Source organism: Herpailurus yagouaroundi, unplaced genomic scaffold (assembly GCF_014898765.1).
Source record: "Herpailurus yagouaroundi ecotype Mexico unplaced genomic scaffold, PumYag 165, whole genome shotgun sequence".
In the NCBI taxonomy this organism is placed as follows: Eukaryota; Metazoa; Chordata; class Mammalia; order Carnivora; family Felidae; genus Herpailurus; species Herpailurus yagouaroundi.
In genome coordinates, this window is record NW_024412406.1 from 27603037 (window position 1) to 27622811 (window position 19775).

At 38.4% G+C, this 19775-nt stretch overlaps 1 protein-coding gene across 1 annotated transcript in view; it reads right to left on the reverse strand.

Annotated features, from left to right (window-relative positions):
* LOC121038307 (uncharacterized) overlaps positions 1-19775 on the reverse strand; it is a 133857-nt gene that overhangs the window by 44225 nt on the left and 69857 nt on the right. The window contains exons 8-11 of the mRNA XM_040487845.1: positions 14772-14847; positions 13997-14073; positions 13861-13892; positions 13589-13718 (exon numbers count right to left, since the gene is read on the reverse strand). Coding sequence (XP_040343779.1) covers positions 13589-13718; positions 13861-13892; positions 13997-14073; positions 14772-14847 — 315 coding nt within the window. The remainder of the gene's footprint in view (positions 1-13588; positions 13719-13860; positions 13893-13996; positions 14074-14771; positions 14848-19775) is intronic.

Here is a 19775-nt window from a genome sequence, read left to right on the forward strand (position 1 = left end):
CACACACACACACACACACACACACACACACACACACACACACACACGATTAACAACAAAAAACACTTCCATTTAAAAATGGATAGGGGCACCTGGGTGGTTCAGTCGGTTAAGCATCCGACTTCGGCTCAGGTCATGATCTCACAGTCCGTGAGTTCGAGCCCCGCGTCGGGCTCTGTGCTGACAGCTCAGAGCTTGAAGTCTGTTTCAGATTCTGTGTCTCCGTCTCTCTCTGCCCCTCCCCTATTCATGCTCTGTCTCTCTCTGTCTCAAAAATAAATAAACGTTAAAAAAAAATTTAAAAATGGATAGAACATTGGAACAGATATTCTTCCAAAGAAGACATACAAATGGCCGAAAGTACAAGCAAAGGTACTCAACACCAACCATCTGGGAAATGTAAATCAGAACCACAATGAGATACCACTTTACACCAAATTAGGATGGCTATTATCAGAAGGACAAGAGATAACAAATGCCTGCAAGGACCTGGAGGAAAGGTAGCGCTTATGTACTGTTGGTGGGAAGGTGAATTGGCACAGCTATTGTGGCAAACACTATGGAGTTTCCTCAGGATATTAAAAATAGAATTACTATATGATCCAGCAATATACTTTTTTACAATAAATAAGTATTTTGTTGGGGCAGAGGCTGAAAACTCGCAACTCCTACAGGACAGCTCCTGCCTGTGGACATTTTTTTTTTAATGATTTATTGTCAAGTTAGCTAACATACAGTGTAGTCTTGGCTTCAGGAGTAGATTCCCATGATTCATCACTTACATGAGCACCCAGTGCTCATCTCAACAAGTGCCCTCCTCAATGCCCACCCCCTCAAACCCCCACTCCCATCAACCCTCAGTTTGTTCTCTGTATTTAAGAGTCTCTTACGGTTTGCCTCCCTCTCTGTTTATAACTTGTTTTTCCTTCCCTTCCCCTGTGGTCTTATGGCTCTCAAATTCCACATATGCGTGAAAACATAGCTGTCTTTCTCTGACCTATTTCACTTAGCACAATACCCTCCAGTTCCATTCACATTGTTGCAAATGGCAACATTTCATTCTTCCTCATTGCCAAATAGTATTACATTGTATATACATACCACATCTTTATTCATTCATCAGTTGATGGAGATTTGGGCTCTTTCCATAATTTGGCTATTGTTGATAGAACAGCTATAAACATTGGCATATACGTGCGCCTACAAATCAGCACTCCTGTATCCTTTGGATAAACTCCTAGTAGTGCTATTGCTGGGTCATAGGGTAACTCTATTTTTAACTTTTTGAGGAACCTCCACAGTTTTCCAGAGTGGATGCACCAGTTTGCATTCCCACCAACAGTGCAAGAGGGTTCCCCTTTCTCCACATCCTTGTCAACATCTGTTGTTTCCTGAATTGTTAATTTTAGCCATTCTGACAGATGTGAGGTATGTCATTGTGGTTTTGATTTGTATTTCCCTGATGATGAGTGACATTGAGCATCTTTTTGTGTCTGTTGGCCATCTGGAGATCTTCTTTGGAAAAGTGTCTATTCATGTCTTCTGTCAATTTCTTCACTACATTATTTTTCAGTTGTTGAGTTTGGTTAAGTTCTTTATAGATTTTGGATACTAACCCATTATCTGATATGTCATTTGCAAATATCTTCTCCCATTCTGTCAGTTGCCTTTTCCTTTGTTGATTGTTTCCTTTGCTGTGCAGAAGCTTTTTATCTTGATGACGTCCCAATAGTTCCTTTTCCAGCAATATACTTTTGCGTATATATCCAAAGAATATGAAATCATTATCTTAAAGAGGTATCTGTACTCCTATGTTCATTCACAGTAGCCAGGAAATGGAAAAAAATCTAAGTGTCATTCAACAGATGAATGGATAAGAAAATATATATAGATGTAGATGAATATTTTTCAGCCACAAAAAAGAATGAAATCCTGACATTTGTAACAACATGGATGGACCTTGAGGGTATTATGCTAAGTAAAGGAAGTCATACAGAGAAAATAAGATACCATATGGTTTCACTTATATTGAGAACCAATTTTTTTTTTTTTTTTTTTTGTAAATCTGACACTGAACTGTGGAGAACAAACTGAGGGTTGCTGGAGGGGAGGTGGTTGGGGCATGGATTAAATGGGTGATGGGTATGAAGGAAGGCATTTGTGATGAGCACTGGGTATTGTATGAAAGTGATTAATCACTAAATTGTACACCTGAAACTAATATTACACTGTATGTTAACTGGAATTTAAATAAAGACTTGAAACTACAAAAAAAAAAAAAAAAGCTGAACTGACAGAAACGGAGAGCAGACTGGAGGTTGCTAGGCCGAGAGGTGGGGAAAATGAGGAGATGCTGGCCAGTGTACAAATTTCCAGTTATAAGATGACTGAGTTCTGAGGGTGTAATATACAGCATAGTGACTATTACCAACAATACTGTATCAAATACCTGAAAGTTGCTCAGAGATTGGATCTTGACTGTTCTCACAACAACAAAAACAATTGTAATTATAGGCCATTAACACAAATGTGTAAACTAACCCTACTGTGGTAATCATTTTGCAATATATACATTTATAAAATCATCATGTTGTGTATCTAAACTTACACATTGTTCTACGTAAATTATGTCTCAATAACTCTGAAGAGTAAAAAGAATTAGTAAAATCAAGTTGAAAAGACTCCTCACTCCTCCCAAAGTAGATACACCAATCTCATTGGAATGTAAACTCTAAGCAGGCACAGGTTTTGTTTGTTTGATTCCTATAATGTTTCCAACATCCAGACCAGTACTTAAGTGTGTGTGTATGTATGTATGTGTTTACATTTAATAAGTCTCTCCTGTGAACAGAATTTATAATTTCTAAAAAAGAAAAAAAAAACTAGAAATCTCACTTAAATTATTACAGTTAGTTATCTGCCATGAGTAAGCAAAGTTTAATATAAGAATAGAAATACTTAGTTTTAAGAAAATATATTTATTCAAGTAACCTTTATTAAATCTAAATCTAATATGAAAAACTGTATCATGAATCCAGAAGACGCCAGAGAAATGTAGTAATATTTAATTTTTAAATCATTTTTAATAGGGTTCTTAGTAAAATTAGAAATATGTGACTTTTTCTATCACTCTAAAGGACAAGTATTTAAAAATCAATAACCACATTATATATAAGGGGGAATCTACTTTCCCCATGCTAACTCTCACACTCCCCTACACTCCATACCATGGAATAGAGTGCCTTTGGTGCTTTGAAAGAAGCTAGTATTACAGTCTAGGCCCTTTCTGTTCCCAAAGGAGCCACCCTCAGGGAAGGTCCTTTCTGCTGTGCTCTTTGTCACTGGTAAGGGGCAGCTCTTTGTCACTTGTAAGAGTTAATATCCTCATTTGACTCCATCAGCAGTAATGCTGAGATCTCAATTTCCATGTGTCTGCGTTCTGTATCTTATTCTGTAATTGATTCTGTACACAGGAAGGGGAAAAGGTGGTATTATTTATCAACTCCTCTTCAAATACCCAATTCTTAATAAACAATAAAGACATTCCATTAATATTAGTTACAAAATGAGAGCATCAGTATTACCAACATTATTTTGCCTTCTTAAGGATGTTCTTGCCAGCTGAAAAGTGCTTGAAATCAAAACAGATCTAACTATTGGGAAGTAGATAAGTTTATTATATTTGTAATACCTGAAAAAACTCTTTAAAGTAGTAAAATTCAAAAGAAATACCTGACAAATAGGCACCTATTAAATACTGAATAAAACATAAAAGCTGTAGATTTCTTTATTTTTATGTATATGTTATTTATAATAGAAAGGGGGTTATTTATAATAGAAACTAAAACCTTCATAATAACACTAACAAGGCAATGCAGTAACTACGTGAAGAGAGAAAATAGTTTAAAAATATATATGAAGTTCTGAAAAACTAAGTGTAGGACAAATTCCTAAAGGAAAAGTCTGAACACTGAAGATTTGAATTTCTTCAAGTTAATATATAGTTTTAATGTAATTTTAACAAATTTCCCTTCAGGATTTCTTTTGGAATGATGAAAAAATTTAATGTTAATTTGAAAGAAAAACCATATAGATCAACTCTGATAACTATGATAACTCTGATAACAACTATGCTGTAGTTTGGGTATTTTTTAAGAGCATGTGCAAATCAGGGAGGGGTAGAGAGGTTCCAACGCAGGCTGCATGGTAACAGCAGAGAGCCCCATACAGGGCTCAAACTCAGGAACCATGAGATCACAACCTACCCCTGTAGTTTGAGTATTAAAATGTCAAGTCATGGAACATCTGGGTGGCTCAGTTGGTTAAGCATCCGACTTAGGCTCAGGTCATGATCTCACAATTTGTGGGTTCGAGCCCACATGGGACTCCCTCCTGATAGCTCAGAGCCTGGAGCCTGCTTTGAATTCTGTGTGTGCGTGTCTCTCTCTGCCCCTCCCTCCACTCACGCTTTGTGTCTGTCAAAAATAAACATTAAAAATAAATAAATAAATAAATAAATAAATAAATAAATAAATAAATAAATAAAACTCAAGTCTTTGAAATTTCAAAGTACCTCTCGCTTTCAGCTCAGGTGTGGTTGCTAGAAGCTACTCGGAAGGGAAAGGAGCATTACCTGGTTTCTCCCGGTTTCCCTCGTCACCTTCACTCACCAGGTGAAGTTAGTATGTGATTTACCACTCATGAATTAATGCGGATGCAGAATTGCAGGCCCAGCTTGTTGGTCATTGCCATTTCTCCAACAAACAATGCAGGAATCAAAATAATGACTCTAGTGTCTGTCACTCTAGATTAGCATTCTTGTACTACCATCAACAGCTTCCCGATATTGAAGAATCCTATCAAGGCGAGGCCTTTTTGCACTGGGCAGCCATCTGGGGCAGCTAGATGGCACCTGCTTACGTGTTCTATCTGTGCCTCGTCTAAAATCCCTGGAACCCCAGGAATCCATTCCTCAGATTCAAGAGAGATTAGGGACTGAAGTCAGCCTCTGACCTTCCTATGGTCCTTCCCTATGATCTAGTGCTTCTAGTCCACTCTCTCGCCATCGGACAGACAGACAGCCTGCAGGAAGACACCTGTGTATCACATAGACAAGTAGTCCCTACGCAGCAGGACAGCTGTTAGCCAGCCAGCCACACTTCCATGAATTCAGCCGGTGAGGACTCAGCAAGCCTCGCTGAATTTAAGTAGTTTATTGGACCCGGCACAGCAGGCAGCACAAAGTGCAGGTCCATACCGATTCCCCTGACCCCCGAGCCCCATCAGGGCAATGCAGAGTAGGGTGAGGTAACTGCCACTGCACACTGTGACGCGGGATCACACCTGAGGAACTTCAAGCTGGGCAAAGCCCCATGCTTATTAGGAACTGCTTGCAAACCCGCCCAATCTTTGACCACAGAGAGGGATTACCTTAACTAGAAAACAAATGTTCTCTGAGGAAAACCGGAAGACCTTACTATCCCTGAAGGTCTTCAGGAAAGGAGATGTTCTTTGTCTTGCAATCTCTCTTTACACAGATATTCCTAAAGTGGCCACGGATAGCTTTGCACAGGAGAGCCAGATCATACAGAAATGTGAGAGACACAGGGAGAAACTGTCCCCTGACAACACGTTGTCTTCATGTACACACCTCCAAAACTTCCCGGAGAACGCTGGATCTTCCACTCCAGTAGGGAACAGCAAAAAGACAAAGTGCTAGAAGAAGGCGCGAGAGCCACTCCCTCCAACCCACTGCAGTCCTGAGGCCCTTTACAGAAAGCCAGTTCAGGTCATGATACGAAGTGTGCATTCCTGGCTCAGTTTGCACTCTGCTTCTGCCTGTTATACCTGTTTGTTTGTAATGCGTTCCCATCAGCCAGACTGGCGAGTGAAATAATGCCTTTGTGAGAACTGGAAAGAGCTGTCCTTTTACCAAAACACATTATTGCCTTTTTTGTTAGAAACTGTTAATACATGTACAAATCCGTAACAACTACAAATGTAAAGTTTACCTCTGCTCTCGTGCAGTGCACAGGGGCTCATGATGTTAGTCAACCACAGTAAAATAGCATAACATAAAATGCACCATTTTAACCATTTTGAAGTGTACAATTCAGTGGTACATTCACAGTGTTGTGCAAATAATCACCCCAAAAGAAACCTGTAGCCATTAAGCTGTCAATCTCTCTTCCCCTCACTTCCAGCAGCCTTCGATCCACTTTTTTGTCTCTATAAATTTGCCTATTCTGATATTTCATATAAATGAAATCATTCAATATTTGATCTTTTATGTCTGGCTTTTCACTTAGCATGTTTTCACAGTCCATTCATGTTGTAGCATAAATCAGTACTTCATTCTTTGTACAGCTGAATAATGTCCCATTGTATGGATATCACATTTGTTCACTCATCAGGTGACGGATGTTTGGGTTGTTTCCGTCTTTTGGCTATTGCGAATAGTGCTGTAAACATTCGTGTACACATTTTTATTTTCAGTTCTCTTAGAGTGGAAACGCTAGGTCACATGGTAATTCTATGTTTAACTTACTAATTGCCAAATCATTTTCCAAAGCAGTTGAATCATTCTGCATTCCCACTGGCAACGTATGAAGGTTCGGATTTCTCCATATCCTCACAAGCACTTATGTTCTGTTGTTTGTTTGGAATTTCCAGATGAGAATTTTGTAATTACAATTACAGTTTTTCATTTTTTATTCAAGTATAATTAATATACAGTGTTATATTAGTTTCAGGTGTATACTATTCAACAATCCTATACATTTCTCAGTGTTCAAGGTAAGTGTACTCTTTTTTTTTTTTTTTTTTTAAATCCCAAGTTTTCTTTTTTTTTCGAAATTTTTTTAACGTTTATTTTTGAGACAGAGAGAGACAGAGCATGAACGGGGGAGGGTCAGAGAGAGGGAGACACAGAATCGGAAACAGGCTCCAGGCTCTGAGCTGTCAGCACAGAGCCCGACGCGGGGCTCGAACTCACGGACCGCGAGATCATGACCTGAGCCGAAGTCGGCCGCTTAACCGACTGAGCCACCCAGGCGCCCCAAGGTAAGTGTACTCTTGATCCCCTTGATCTATCACACACCATCCCCCATCCACCTCCCCTCTGGCAATCACCAATTTGTTCTCTACATCTAAGATTGTGTGTGTGTGTGTGTGTGTGTGTGTGTGTGTGTATTACCTCTTCTTTATGCATTCATCATAAATAATGCTGCAATAAATATAGGGGTGAATATACCTTTTCAAATTAGTGTTTTCATTTTCTCTGAGTAAACACCCAGTAGTAAAATTACTTGATTATATGGTAATTCTATTTTTAATTTTTTTAAGAAATCATGGGGCGCCTGGGTGGCACAGTCGGTTGAGCGTCCGACTTCAGCCAGGTCACGATCTCACGGTCCGTGAGTTCGAGCCCCGCATCGGGCTCTGGGCTGATGGCTCAGAGCCTGGAGCCTGCTTCCGATTCTGTGTCTCCCTCTCTCTCTGCCCCTCCCCCGTTCATGCTCTGTCTCTCTCTGTCCCAAAAATAAATAAAAACGTTGAAAAAAAATTAAAAAAAAAAAAAAAGAAATCTTTATACTGTTTTCCACAGTGGCTGTCACAATTTGCATTCCCACCAACAGAGCACAAGGGTTCCTTTTTCTCCACATACTCACCAACAGTTGTTATTTCTCGTGTTTTTTGTTTTTGCCGTTCTGACAGGTGTAAAATGACACCTTACTGTGGTTTTAATTTGCATTTCCCTGGTGATTAGTGATGTTGAGCACCTTTTCATATACATATGAAAAGCCACCTGTATATCTTTCATAGCCATCGGTATATCTTCTGTGGCAAAATATCTATTCAGGTCCTTTGCCCATTTTTAATCAAATTATTTGAGGTTTTGGTTTTGAAGCTGTGTAAGTTCTTTATATATTTTGGATATTAATCCCTTATCAGATATATCATTTGCAAGTATCTTTTCCCATTCAGTAGGCTGCCTTTTTGTTTTGTTGATGGTTTTTTTTCTGTGCAAAACCTTTTTATTTTGGTGTAGTCCCAGTAGTTTAATTTTGCTTTTGTTTCCCTTGCCAAAGGAGACATAACTAGAAAAATGTTTCTATGGCTGATGTCAAAGAAATTACTGCCTACATTTTCTTCTAGCAATTTTGTGGTTCAAGTCTCATATTTAGGTCTTTCTTTTCTGTTATTTTTATTATAGCCATCCTAGTGGGTATGAATACTATCTCACTGTAGTTTTGATTTGCACTTTTCTAATACTAATGACAGTGGACATCTTTTTATGCATTTTTTGGCCATTTGTAGATCTTCTTTGATTAAATGTCTATTCAGTTTCTATGCTCATTTTTAGTTTTTTTTTTATCATGTTGTTGAGTTTTAAGAACTTTTTATATATTCTGGGCACTAGAGCATGATCAGATATATGATTTGCAAATATCTTCCCCCATTTTGGGGGTCACCTTTCCATCTCTTAATAGTATCCTGTGATGCATAAGAGTTTTTAATTTGATGATGTCCAACTTACCTATTTTTTCTTTGTTGCTTGTGCTTCTGATGTCATATCCAAGAAACCACTGACTATTCCAACGATATGCAGACATACACATATATTTCCTTCAAAGAGTTTTATAGTCTTAGATCTTATGTCTTTGGTCCATTTGACTTAAATTTTGTATATGGTGTGAGGTAAAGGTCCAACTCCATTCTTTTGTATTTGGATATCCAGTTGTCCCAGCACTATTTGTTGAACAGACTATTATTTCCCCAATTGAAGGTCTTGGCACCCTTGTCAAAAATCAATGACCATACATGTACAGGTTTATTTCTAGGCTCCCAATTCTACTTGCATTGTGTAGAATTTAAGTTTTCTGTATATTATGACGGTTTGACATCTTAAAATTTTTTTCTGGCTGGGAGAGACTGCCTCACTCTGGGCTAAATTCTTAGAGATAGTAAAAGACCCAGACTACAGCAGACCTGTAATATTCAAACTAACCAATCCAGAGTCATACTTCCTCTTTCTGGCCCACGTACCCCAGGAGGCAACGTTCCTCTGTCTTAATCATCCCAGAGCCAAGTACCAGGCAAGCAGAGACCACCTCTATAGTCCAAAACTCAGTGAAACTATTCAAATTAGCCAATCCTAAACTGTTTACCCTGCCCTTCCTTGCCTTTCCCGTGGAAATCCGAATAAAGGTCATGGCCTAAGTGCTCCCTCTCTCCTATCTTCTCTCTTCTGAATTCCCTGGGGTTTTTCTATGGTCCTGCATGATATATTATGCCTCCTGTCTTTAGGATCTGTGAGTATAATGAAACTTGTTTTTCTGAGCCTCTCCTGTGTCTTTTGCACCTGACTGATCATCCCATAAAATATATAAAACACCATTCCATTGTTCTATATGTCAATATTTATGCCAGTACCATACCATTTTGATTACTGTAGCTTTATAGTAATTTGTCAGATCAGGAAATGTGAGTCTTCCAATTTTGTTCTTTTTCAGTACTGTTTTGGCTATTCAGGGTTCCTTGAATTCCATATAAATTTTGGATTAGTTTTTCTGTAGAAAAGGTATTTTGACAGGGATGGAATCGAATCTGTAGATAATTTGGGGAAGTACAGTCATCTTCACAATATTAAGTCTTCCAATCCATGAACATAGGATATTGTTCTACTTATTTAGGTCTTCCTTAATTTCTTTCAAAAATGCTTTATAGTTTTCAGTACAGAAAAAAACTGAATATACAGGGCTTCCTAATCCACCAGTAAAAAATGTAGAAATGAATCAGCAATGCAAGAAAGATGATGAGAATTCAGATTAGAGAGAGGAGAGATGCTGCCATAACTTAGTGTGAGGGGAAGGCGGAATCCATCATAGTGTCCAGGGTGAGAATATACTGACACATCTTTCTTACAGGTGGGTAACTCTGGGTCAGGGTCTCTCATGAGATTACACTCAAGTTGTTGATTGGGGCTGTTGTCATTTGAAGGCTTGACTGGAGCTGGAGGATACTCTCATGAGATGGATCACTCAACATGGCTGTTGGTAAGAAGCTTCTGTTCCTTTCCAAGTTGGAAACCCTCTCCATAGGGTTGCTTGGATGTCCTAAAGACATGGCAGTTGGCTTCCTCCAGAGTGAGTGATCCAAAAAGAATACCAGGAAAAATCTATAATGCCTTTTATGACCTTGCTTCAAAAGACACACATAATCACTTCTAACATATTTTTTTTTTTGGTTTATTTATTTTGAAAGAGAAAGCATGGGAGAGGCAAAGAGAGAGGGAGAGAGAGAATCCCAAGCAGGCTCAATGCTGTCAGCACAGAGCCCAACATAGGGCTCGATCCTATGAACCATGAGATCATGACTTGAGCTGAAATCAAAAGTTGGGACACTCTACTGACTGAGCCGCCCAGGCCATATTCTATTTGTTAGAAGAAAGTCCCTTAGTCCATCCCATATTCAAGGGGAGAAGAGTGGGCCCACATCTTGAAGAAGTCCGTGTCAAGTAATTTGTGGACAGATTTTTAAAACTCCTACACTGAAGAATGTAGTCACCTCTTCCATATGCACTAGTCTAACACGGAACCAAATAACCACTCCAAAAACAAAAATCAAAAATCCATCATCAAAACCTGATACAGTAGTTCCTCCTTATCCATAGAGGATACACTGCAAAACCTCCAGTGGATGCCTAAACCTGCAGATGGTACCAAGCCCTATATATTCCATGTTTTTTCCTTTGCATAAATGCCTATAATAAAGTTTAATTTATGAATTAGGAACAGTAAGAGATTAACAATAGCTAATAATAAAGTAGGAAACTTATAATAATATACTATAATAAAAGTTATGTGAATGTGGTCTCTTTCTCTCTCTCAAAATATCTTATTGTATTGTACTCGCCTTTCTTCAGGTGATGATATGAGATGATAAAATGCCTACATGATGAAATGAAGTGTGGTAAATGACGTAGACATTGTGACATAGTGTCATGCTACCACTGACCTTCTGACGACATGTCAGAAGAAGGATCATCTGCTTCCACATCACAGTTGACTGCAAGTAACTGAAACTGTGAAAAGCGAAACCAGGGATAAGGGGAGACTACTGAACAACTATTGACCTCGATTCTTAGAGACAATGCAGAAGACAATAATGACAATTAGAAACTTCCAGTGGAACGATATATTTTACATTTTTAAAATTCATGCTTACTCCTGTTAGACTATAAGTCAAATCTCATTTAGGTTATGAATTTTTTTCTTCAAAACTATAAAGTGAGAAAACTATGGAAAGCTGTATTTTATAGTAAATCTTTTGAAATTTGGGGGTAGGGGAAGTTTGTGAAAGTGGCCCTGACATAAAGTAACTATCAAGGGTTTGGAATTAAAAACTGAATTGCTTTGGTTGTCTGGCCCTTCTTTTTGGTTCTAAGACATCACACTAAAGACAAGAAGACTTGTTTATGATTGTCATTCTCAATGTTGGCATAGTATTGTTTTTAATACCTATTTCAAAGATCTTCCCACGCTGTGTCATGCTTTTAGGCCCAGTATTGCCAATAAATGGTTTAGCAGCTCTCAGAGAAATGAGCATCTAACTCTCTGCATATGGAAATAGCTAAATTTACAATCAGCTTGATGACTAAACAAAAGTTATTGTCTCATGGTGATAAAAACAACATTGTTTTGTAGAGTGAAAAGTATAAGCAAACTTATCTCAGAGACAAGTTCTTAAAATATTTTCCTGAAAAGATGTCCATGGGTCAGCACTGTTCATCACAACACTTTCCAGGCATGTGCAAACTGATTCATGAGTGTGAATGTATAGGATACTGAGCATAACATCAGGAAATAGTGCTGCAAGTAATTATCACACCTAAAAGACCTCCTGTTGCAAAAATGTCAGTTATGCCAAGGAAAATTACTCATACTATCCTGTACCTCCCTTGTTGAGGACTGCTCATTCTACTTTATATATTAAAGGACGAGCATATTAAGATGCTAGAAATGCTTCGGGGTAAAAAGTTTCTCTTTTTCATATCTACCAGTTAGTGTGGTCTACACAGGAACCCACATATTTGACTATCGGGCAAGAACTCAGTTGGAGCTGTTGGAACATCAATTCTTTCTGTATGGCTGTCTGGGCTTTCTTGTAGCAGGAGGACTGGCTTCCAAGAGGAATTAATCCAAGAGATAAAGGTAGAAGATACAGATTTTGCAAGTTACAGTGTTGCCCCATCTGCACTGTATTAGTCAAAATGTGTAGAAAGGCTTGATCCAGTAAAGGGTAAGTAAGGAAATGAATTCCACTTCTTGATGTGGAAGTGGCAAGGTCCCTTTACAGATTAGGTTGTATGATGAGTGTGAGAAGACAATCCTCCCTACATCTGTCGTTCTCCTGCAGAGGCCGGCCCTCTGAATAAAGACACTTACAAAATGTTTATATAAGGAAACAATCTGTCATAATAAAGCTTCGAGATCTCTCCCCCTCCACTTCCTTTCCCTTACCTCTCTTCTCCTCTTCTCTCATCTCTCTCCCTCCCTCTCTTCCTTTCCTTCTCTCTCTCTCTCTCTCTCTCTGCCCCAGGAGAATAAAAAGGTAAAGGCCTTTCCTTCCCTTCCCTGGAGAAGATTTGTTTATATTCCAGAATGAAAAAAGGTGTTGTCTGTCTCCTTTCTCTCTGTCTCTGTCTCTCTTGCTCTTTTTCTGAAAGGAAGGATGGGCAACCCTACATAAGACCAGAGTTTCCTGACTTGGGGATTTCTCCCCTTTAATGCACCCACCCACATATGCAGGTTCTGTCAAGCCTTCACCTCAAATGCTGTGGGATTCAGACTTGGGGAACCAACCAAGATGTTGCTCTGGCTGCTGCACTTGCTGTGGGAAATGAATGGTCTTGGTCTTTGACTGTGCTCTCATGTTTTCTGAAAATAGGGCAAAACTTAGATCCTTCACAGTTTCTGATTTAACAATAGCAGATACTTTTGCGACCACATTTGGAAACACAATATACTATATTCAATAAGGAAAAAACCACCAGCCCCAGGGTCCTGAATATAAAGGGTCACTTTGAATGATCTAAGTAGGTAAATCATTCCAAATGGGAACCAACAGGTAAGGAAAATGTCTAAGGGATAGATTAATTTTGGAAAGGGAAGCTACTAGGAAGTATTCTTAGCCTTCCACGTATTTTCATAGAGGAGAAAACTGGATGATTCCTTGGGATCTCTAATATAAGGTAGAGGAGGTTACATTTTGAGGAAAAATCTCCAGCACATCTTAGAGGCTATTAAACAACATGGTTTCTAACAAAGTACAGCAAAGTCATATTCATAGATGCAGCTGGAAAATTTTGCTTCAATACTTCAATACATTTCTGCAAAATGACATGATCTGCCCGGATTTAAAGCGTGTCACTGGTGATTATTTGTATTAGTGTAAGTCATGAATTGTTTAAATGGCCTAATACTGGTGTAAAGCCATGTGAAAAGAAGCAAAACCATAAATTAAACTGCCTTCCTCTAGTTCCCAAAACTGCCACAGCACCAGCTGCTTTGCCAAATGACTTTACCGTATTTGTCTGTCTTCTCTCCAAGTGCATCAACTGTGCCATCTGAATGCAGACGGACAAACCCTCCAGTGAGCTTGTTGTAGAATTGAAGAGTATTTCCTTTCACAAACTTCCATCTTTCTGCAGCCCACTTAATATGAAAACAAAACAAAACAAAAACACCAGCATGAGAAGACAAAGAGAACATTATACACTGGTTTTTTTTAACACATCAAATAGCAATTTGGACACTATTGATACCAAATAATTTAAGGCCAAAAGTAAAATCTTACTGTTTCTTTTCTACTAAGTTCTAGCTTCTGCCCTGAAGGTATAAAGGAAAGAGAAAATCATTAATTTCAGCAGAGTCATGCTTTCCTCAATCATCGTAAGAGAACCTTCCCAGAAATGTGCATATAAGACACTCACGCCCAAAAATGATACTGTTATCCCTGGCATACAGTTCTCTGGCAATTTTACCATCATCTTCCCCTTGATCCAGCCATCTATGGAAAGAAAAATATATCAGGAATATTGTGGCTTTACACTTACACTGAGCACTGGCAATTATGGAACCAAGTCAGAAATAACGGGTAACAGGAACCGGAAAAAGTCATAGGTATCTTGTTGGCACATGCAGAGCAGAAAATGGAAAAGGAAATGCATGAAGTGACTAAGAAAGTGCAAGGGAGGGAGGAGAGGCTGCCATCAGATTATGGGAGAGGTACCTGCTTTCCCTAACCCACAGGGCAGTCAGTCAGTTAGCTGGTCAAGGTCACAGATCTTACACCCCCTTGCACCAGTTATTAAATTCCTGGTTTTAAGCCATCAACTACACTTCAAACTACAGTCAGTTATTTCATAAACGCCTATTATTGGTTCCATAGGGAAAGAGGCAGGAGAGTGCTGAAAGAAAGAGCAAATCTATCACCACTTTGCAAGAATAACCCAAAAATCAAGGCCTAGTGACAGTAAGTCAGCAAAGCCATCATTGTATAAAAAGCCACGTGCAACATTTATTTTGTACATTTATTATAACCGAGCTTAATTTGTGACCTAGTCCACAGGGGATCAGTTTTCTTGCCAGGGACTTTCATTCTCATATGACCAGGAATAAGTGGATAAGCTATCCATTGCTCCAAAATACATGAACTTGGAACTAACATGAAATGAATCTGATGAATGTAAAAGCAAACCTACACACCTGTGACAGAAGAAGGCATATTCGCGGTCTGTTGTGGGATCCTTGATTACAACATCATCAAGAAACCAGCCATTTCCTAAACACAGATTAAAAGAAAGAAAAGTGTAAATATGTATGGCCTAGGTATTACTTGAAGTTTTGGAAAGATGTCCTGGCTTCCAAATATATGTGAAGGCTTTATGTACTGTAAAGCTTTAATACTTCAAATAAAGCAAAATATAAGAAAAGCTATAAGAAGCATTTAAAAATATTTCTTATACATGTAACAAAAGCACAACATGTTTTTAGATTTCATGTTTTATGATATCTACCTCAATACTATTTTCCAAGAAGTTTGAAAACAGACCAATTCAACAATTTCTCTTGATTTCATAAACTGTATTTATATCCCTGGACCTAAGATCTTCCAAAAAATTATACCTAATGAGCTAGCAATACTTTGTATTTCTAAAACATACACATAAAGTTAATTAAAGTTCAAATTTGAATCAAGTATATATTTTGCTAATCCAGAAAATGAACTTTTAGATACTCTGTTGAAGCACACAGACTGAGCCGGTATACATGAAGACAGTCATTTCCTTTTAAATATTTGATTTTATATTAATTTGAAAACTGGAGTTAGTTAAGATATAATTTAATTTTACTTATAGATAAAATGGAATATTTTAACCAGTCACAGTAGTTTCCTCTATACAAAAGAGTCAGCTCAAAATCTATACTCTTCTAATCAAATATCCTTGAGTTTATGAGTTAATAACTAATAACTAGAGGATGAAACTTTTTTTTAGTGTGTTTATTTTTGAGAAAGACAGAGACAGAGACAGAGCGTGAGCAGAGGAGGGGCAGAGCGAGAGGGAGACACAGAATCCGAAGCAGGCTCCAGGCTCCGAGCTGTCAGCACAGAGCCTGATGTGGGGCTTGAACTCACAGAGTTGTGGGATCACGACCGGAGTCAAAGTCGGACACCTAACCAAGTTGAGCCACCAAATGCCCCTAGGATGAAACTCTTTTAACAAAGCATTCAAGGGCCTTCATTGCCTGGCTTCTACTTACTCTTTAACTTCATCCCATATTATATACTCCCATCATGGAACCATGCCAAATTGCTCATAGTTCCCAGATCAGCATGCATCAAAACCACCAGGAGGGATTAGAAAAACACAGATTGCTGGGCCTCACACCAAGTTTCTGATGCAGTAGCCCTGCGATTAGCAACCTAAGGTGACTAACTGCCCCAGTCTGCCCTGGAAAGAGGGGTTTCCCAGGATGTTCCTATACTGGGAAACAGTGTTTCCACTAAACATTAAACAGTGTTTAGTTTCAGTGCTAAAACCAGGAGAATCCCAGGCAAACCAGAATTATTGGTCATCACATAAAAGAAACCAAGAATGGAATTTTTAATGAGATCCCAGGCAATGCTGATGATCCAGGAACCACTTTGAAAACCACTGCCATAGATAATGGATATTCATAATTTACACATGGTGCTCCATCACCCATGCCATTGCGTAGGCCTAAAATGCCATCCCCAAAATGCTTTATTTCACTTTTTTATTTAAAAAAATAGAATTACTTGTCTCCTTTAAGGAAAATTAAAATGTTACTAGAATTCTGAAATGGGTTTTAAGAGCTACTGAGGAGTCTCTAAAGAAAACTCTTGGAGATGACAAGGTACTGATTTTTAAAATACTTTGTAAGTTAATAGGTTTAATTAATAATCAGTATAAATATATTTTTTAATGTTGGTTTATTTTTGAGAGAATAAGAGAGAGCATGAGTTGAGGACAGACAGAGAGAGAGAGGGAGACACAGAATTGGAAGCAGGCTCCAGGCTCCGAGCTGTCAGCACACAGCCCAACGCAAGGCTTGAACCCACAAACTATGAGATCATGACCTGAGCCAAAGTCAGACACTTAACCGACTAAGCCACCCAGATACCCCAATTAGTAATTAGTTTAAAAGTACCTATATAAAAACATATTATCTCCAAGAACAGTCAAGTGGAGGCAAGATCAGCTGAAAGACAATGTAAACGTGAAATAAATATCACTGTAATTCACTGAAATTTAGGAGTGGTTTTCTATACACCATACACTAGACTTGTGGGTTAATTACAATTTTACAAAAATAGATAAGAAAAAAAGGTTAAACTTCAAATATTATATTTCTTTGTATAACACTAAAGATTTACTTTTTGGCCATTTTTTCCAAGTTCTTTATATGATGAGTGGTTTTTTAGTGTATCCTTTTGGAAATAATGTTATGAGACTCCAAGTGCTATTTAATCTTCTTTCTAGCAGGCTGCACCCTCCACCCCCATTGATGTGCAGCATAAGCTTTACGTGTGTGCACACATTCAACTTCTGACCCAACAGGTCTAAGTGGGCACTGACTCACTGCAGACACCTAGGTAAACGCTGACTTCCTCCTCCCACCCACTGATACCTTCCCCATAAAAGTAAGGCATTTGCTGTGTCACTGACTCTGAGGACAGTAACATCCCTGGTGTGACCCTCTGTTTCCGTAGAGAGGGGAAGCATGAGGCTCAGTCACACCCTTTGCTGCTGCAGAGTAAGGACAGAAGCTCACAGAAAGGAAGGAGAGGCCGTAGAGCACCAACTAGGCCCAACTCCACCACCCTGCTCTGCCTTGTTGGTGTGGACAGGAGTAGAAGCTTAGGTCACTGGGCCTCACTGATGACTAGGGCACAGGGGGAGCAGAATGTCATCCACTCCATATTGTCCTACCTCATTCCACCTCCTGATGCTAGGTAGGGATGGACACTCAGACACGACGAGAATTCACTGACACCAGGGGTGGGAGACAGTGGAGTGCTGACTAGCCCCAGCTTGCACTGCTTTCTCCTATTTGCAAACGACAGGGCTGTCTATGGATAAAATTCCAAACAATCTACAAATAATAATAATAATAATGAGTGATAATAATAATAATAAATCCCAGAAGTAAAAAGTGAGTTGAGTGACATCTTGGATACAAGACAAATCACCACACAAAAATAAATCGCATTTCTGTATACTAACAATGAACAAATGGAAACTGAAATTCAGACACGATGCCACTTAAAATCACTGTAGAGATTAAATATTTAGGATAAACTTAACAAAACATGTACAGAATTTGTATGCTGAAAATTTTTATTTTATTTATTTTTTTTTTCAACGTTTATTTATTTTTGGGACAGAGAGAGACAGAGCATGAACGGGGGAGGGGCAGAGACAGAGGGAGACCCAGAATCGGAAACAGGCTCCAGGCTCTGAGCCATCAGCCCAGAGCCTGACGCGGGGCTCGAACTCACGGACAGGGAGATCGTGACCTGGCTGAAGTCGGACGCTTAACCGACTGCGCCACCCAGGCGCCCCTGGAAAATTTTTAAATGCTGAGGAAAGAAATCAAAGAATGCTTAAACAAATGAAGAGATATACCCATACTACATTCATGGATTGGAAGTCCCAATATAGTGAAAGCATCAATTCTTGCCAAATTAATTTCTAGGTTTGATATAATTCCCTTCAAAACCCGAGCAAGTTTTCTTGTAGATATGGATAAACTTTTCTAAAACTTATATAGAAAAGGAAAGGTCTTAAAATAGCTAAAACAATCTTTAAAATATTAAAATAGGAGAAATTACTGTAACTGATGTTAAGGCCTATTAAATAGCTGTCAAGACAGTATGGTATTGGCAGGACAGACACACATATCAACAGAACAGAGAATCCAGAAATAATCCCACATAAACATGCCCAATTGCTTTATGACAAAGGTATAAAAACAATTCAGTGGAGGCAGGATAAATTTTAAACAAACTGTGTTGGAGTAACTGGACTTTCATAGCTAAAATAAATTAACTTCAACCTACATCTTATACTTTATACAAAATCGCAAAATAAATCATAGAATTAAAAATGAAATGTAAAACTATAAAGCTAGAAATAAATAAGGAAAAAAAAAGTTTGTGTATAGGACTATTCAAAGAGTTCTTCAACTTAACCCCCAATTATAATCCATAAAAAAAAAGAACAAACTGGGCCTTATCAAGACTAAAAATTTGTTCTGCAAATGGCCTTATAAGAAGGTGGAGTGACAAGCTACAAACTGAGAAAAAATATTTGCAAACCATAAATCCAAAGGACCAGTATCTACAATATATATACAAAAAAAAAACTTTTAAATTTTAACACTAAAAAAAAATCCATTACAAAATAGATAAACAACAGAAAGACATTTCACCAAAGAGGATATAAGCACATAAAAATATGCTCAACATTATCTTTATAAAAATACAAATTAAAATGAAACTGGTAAGTCACTACACACCCATCAGAATGGCACAGGGGGGAAAAAAGGCAGCAAAAACACCCAATACCAACACGGATGCTGAGAAAATGGATCACACATATACTGCTGGTGTGAATATAGAATGGTATTGCCACTATGAAAGTTCGCCAATTTATTACTACACTAAACATGCAATTCCATATGACCCAATCAACTGCATTCTTGGGCACTGATCGCAGAGAAATGAAAAGTCATGTTCACATAAAAATCTGTACACATACACAGTCATGGCAATTTTATTCATCACAGCTCCAAACTGGAAGCAACCTAGATGTTCTTCAATGGGCGAATGGTTAAACTGAGGGAAAGCTGTTCCATGGAACACTACTCAGCAATAAAAAGGAACAAACTGCTGACACATAACATACACCTCGAATGAATCTCTAGGAAACTATACAGAGTAAAAGAGCCAATCCCAACAGAATGCATAACACAGGATTTCATTACTATAACTGTCTTGAAATGAGAAATTATAGGTATGTGGCACAGATTAGTGGTTGCTGAGGGTTAAGAATGGGAAATGTAAGGAAGAAACTGAGGAAGACAAGTGGATGTGGCTACAAAAATGAGACATGACAGGTCATTGTAGTGATAGCACTCTTCTTTGTCTTGACTGTATAAATATCAATATGCTAATAACAATGG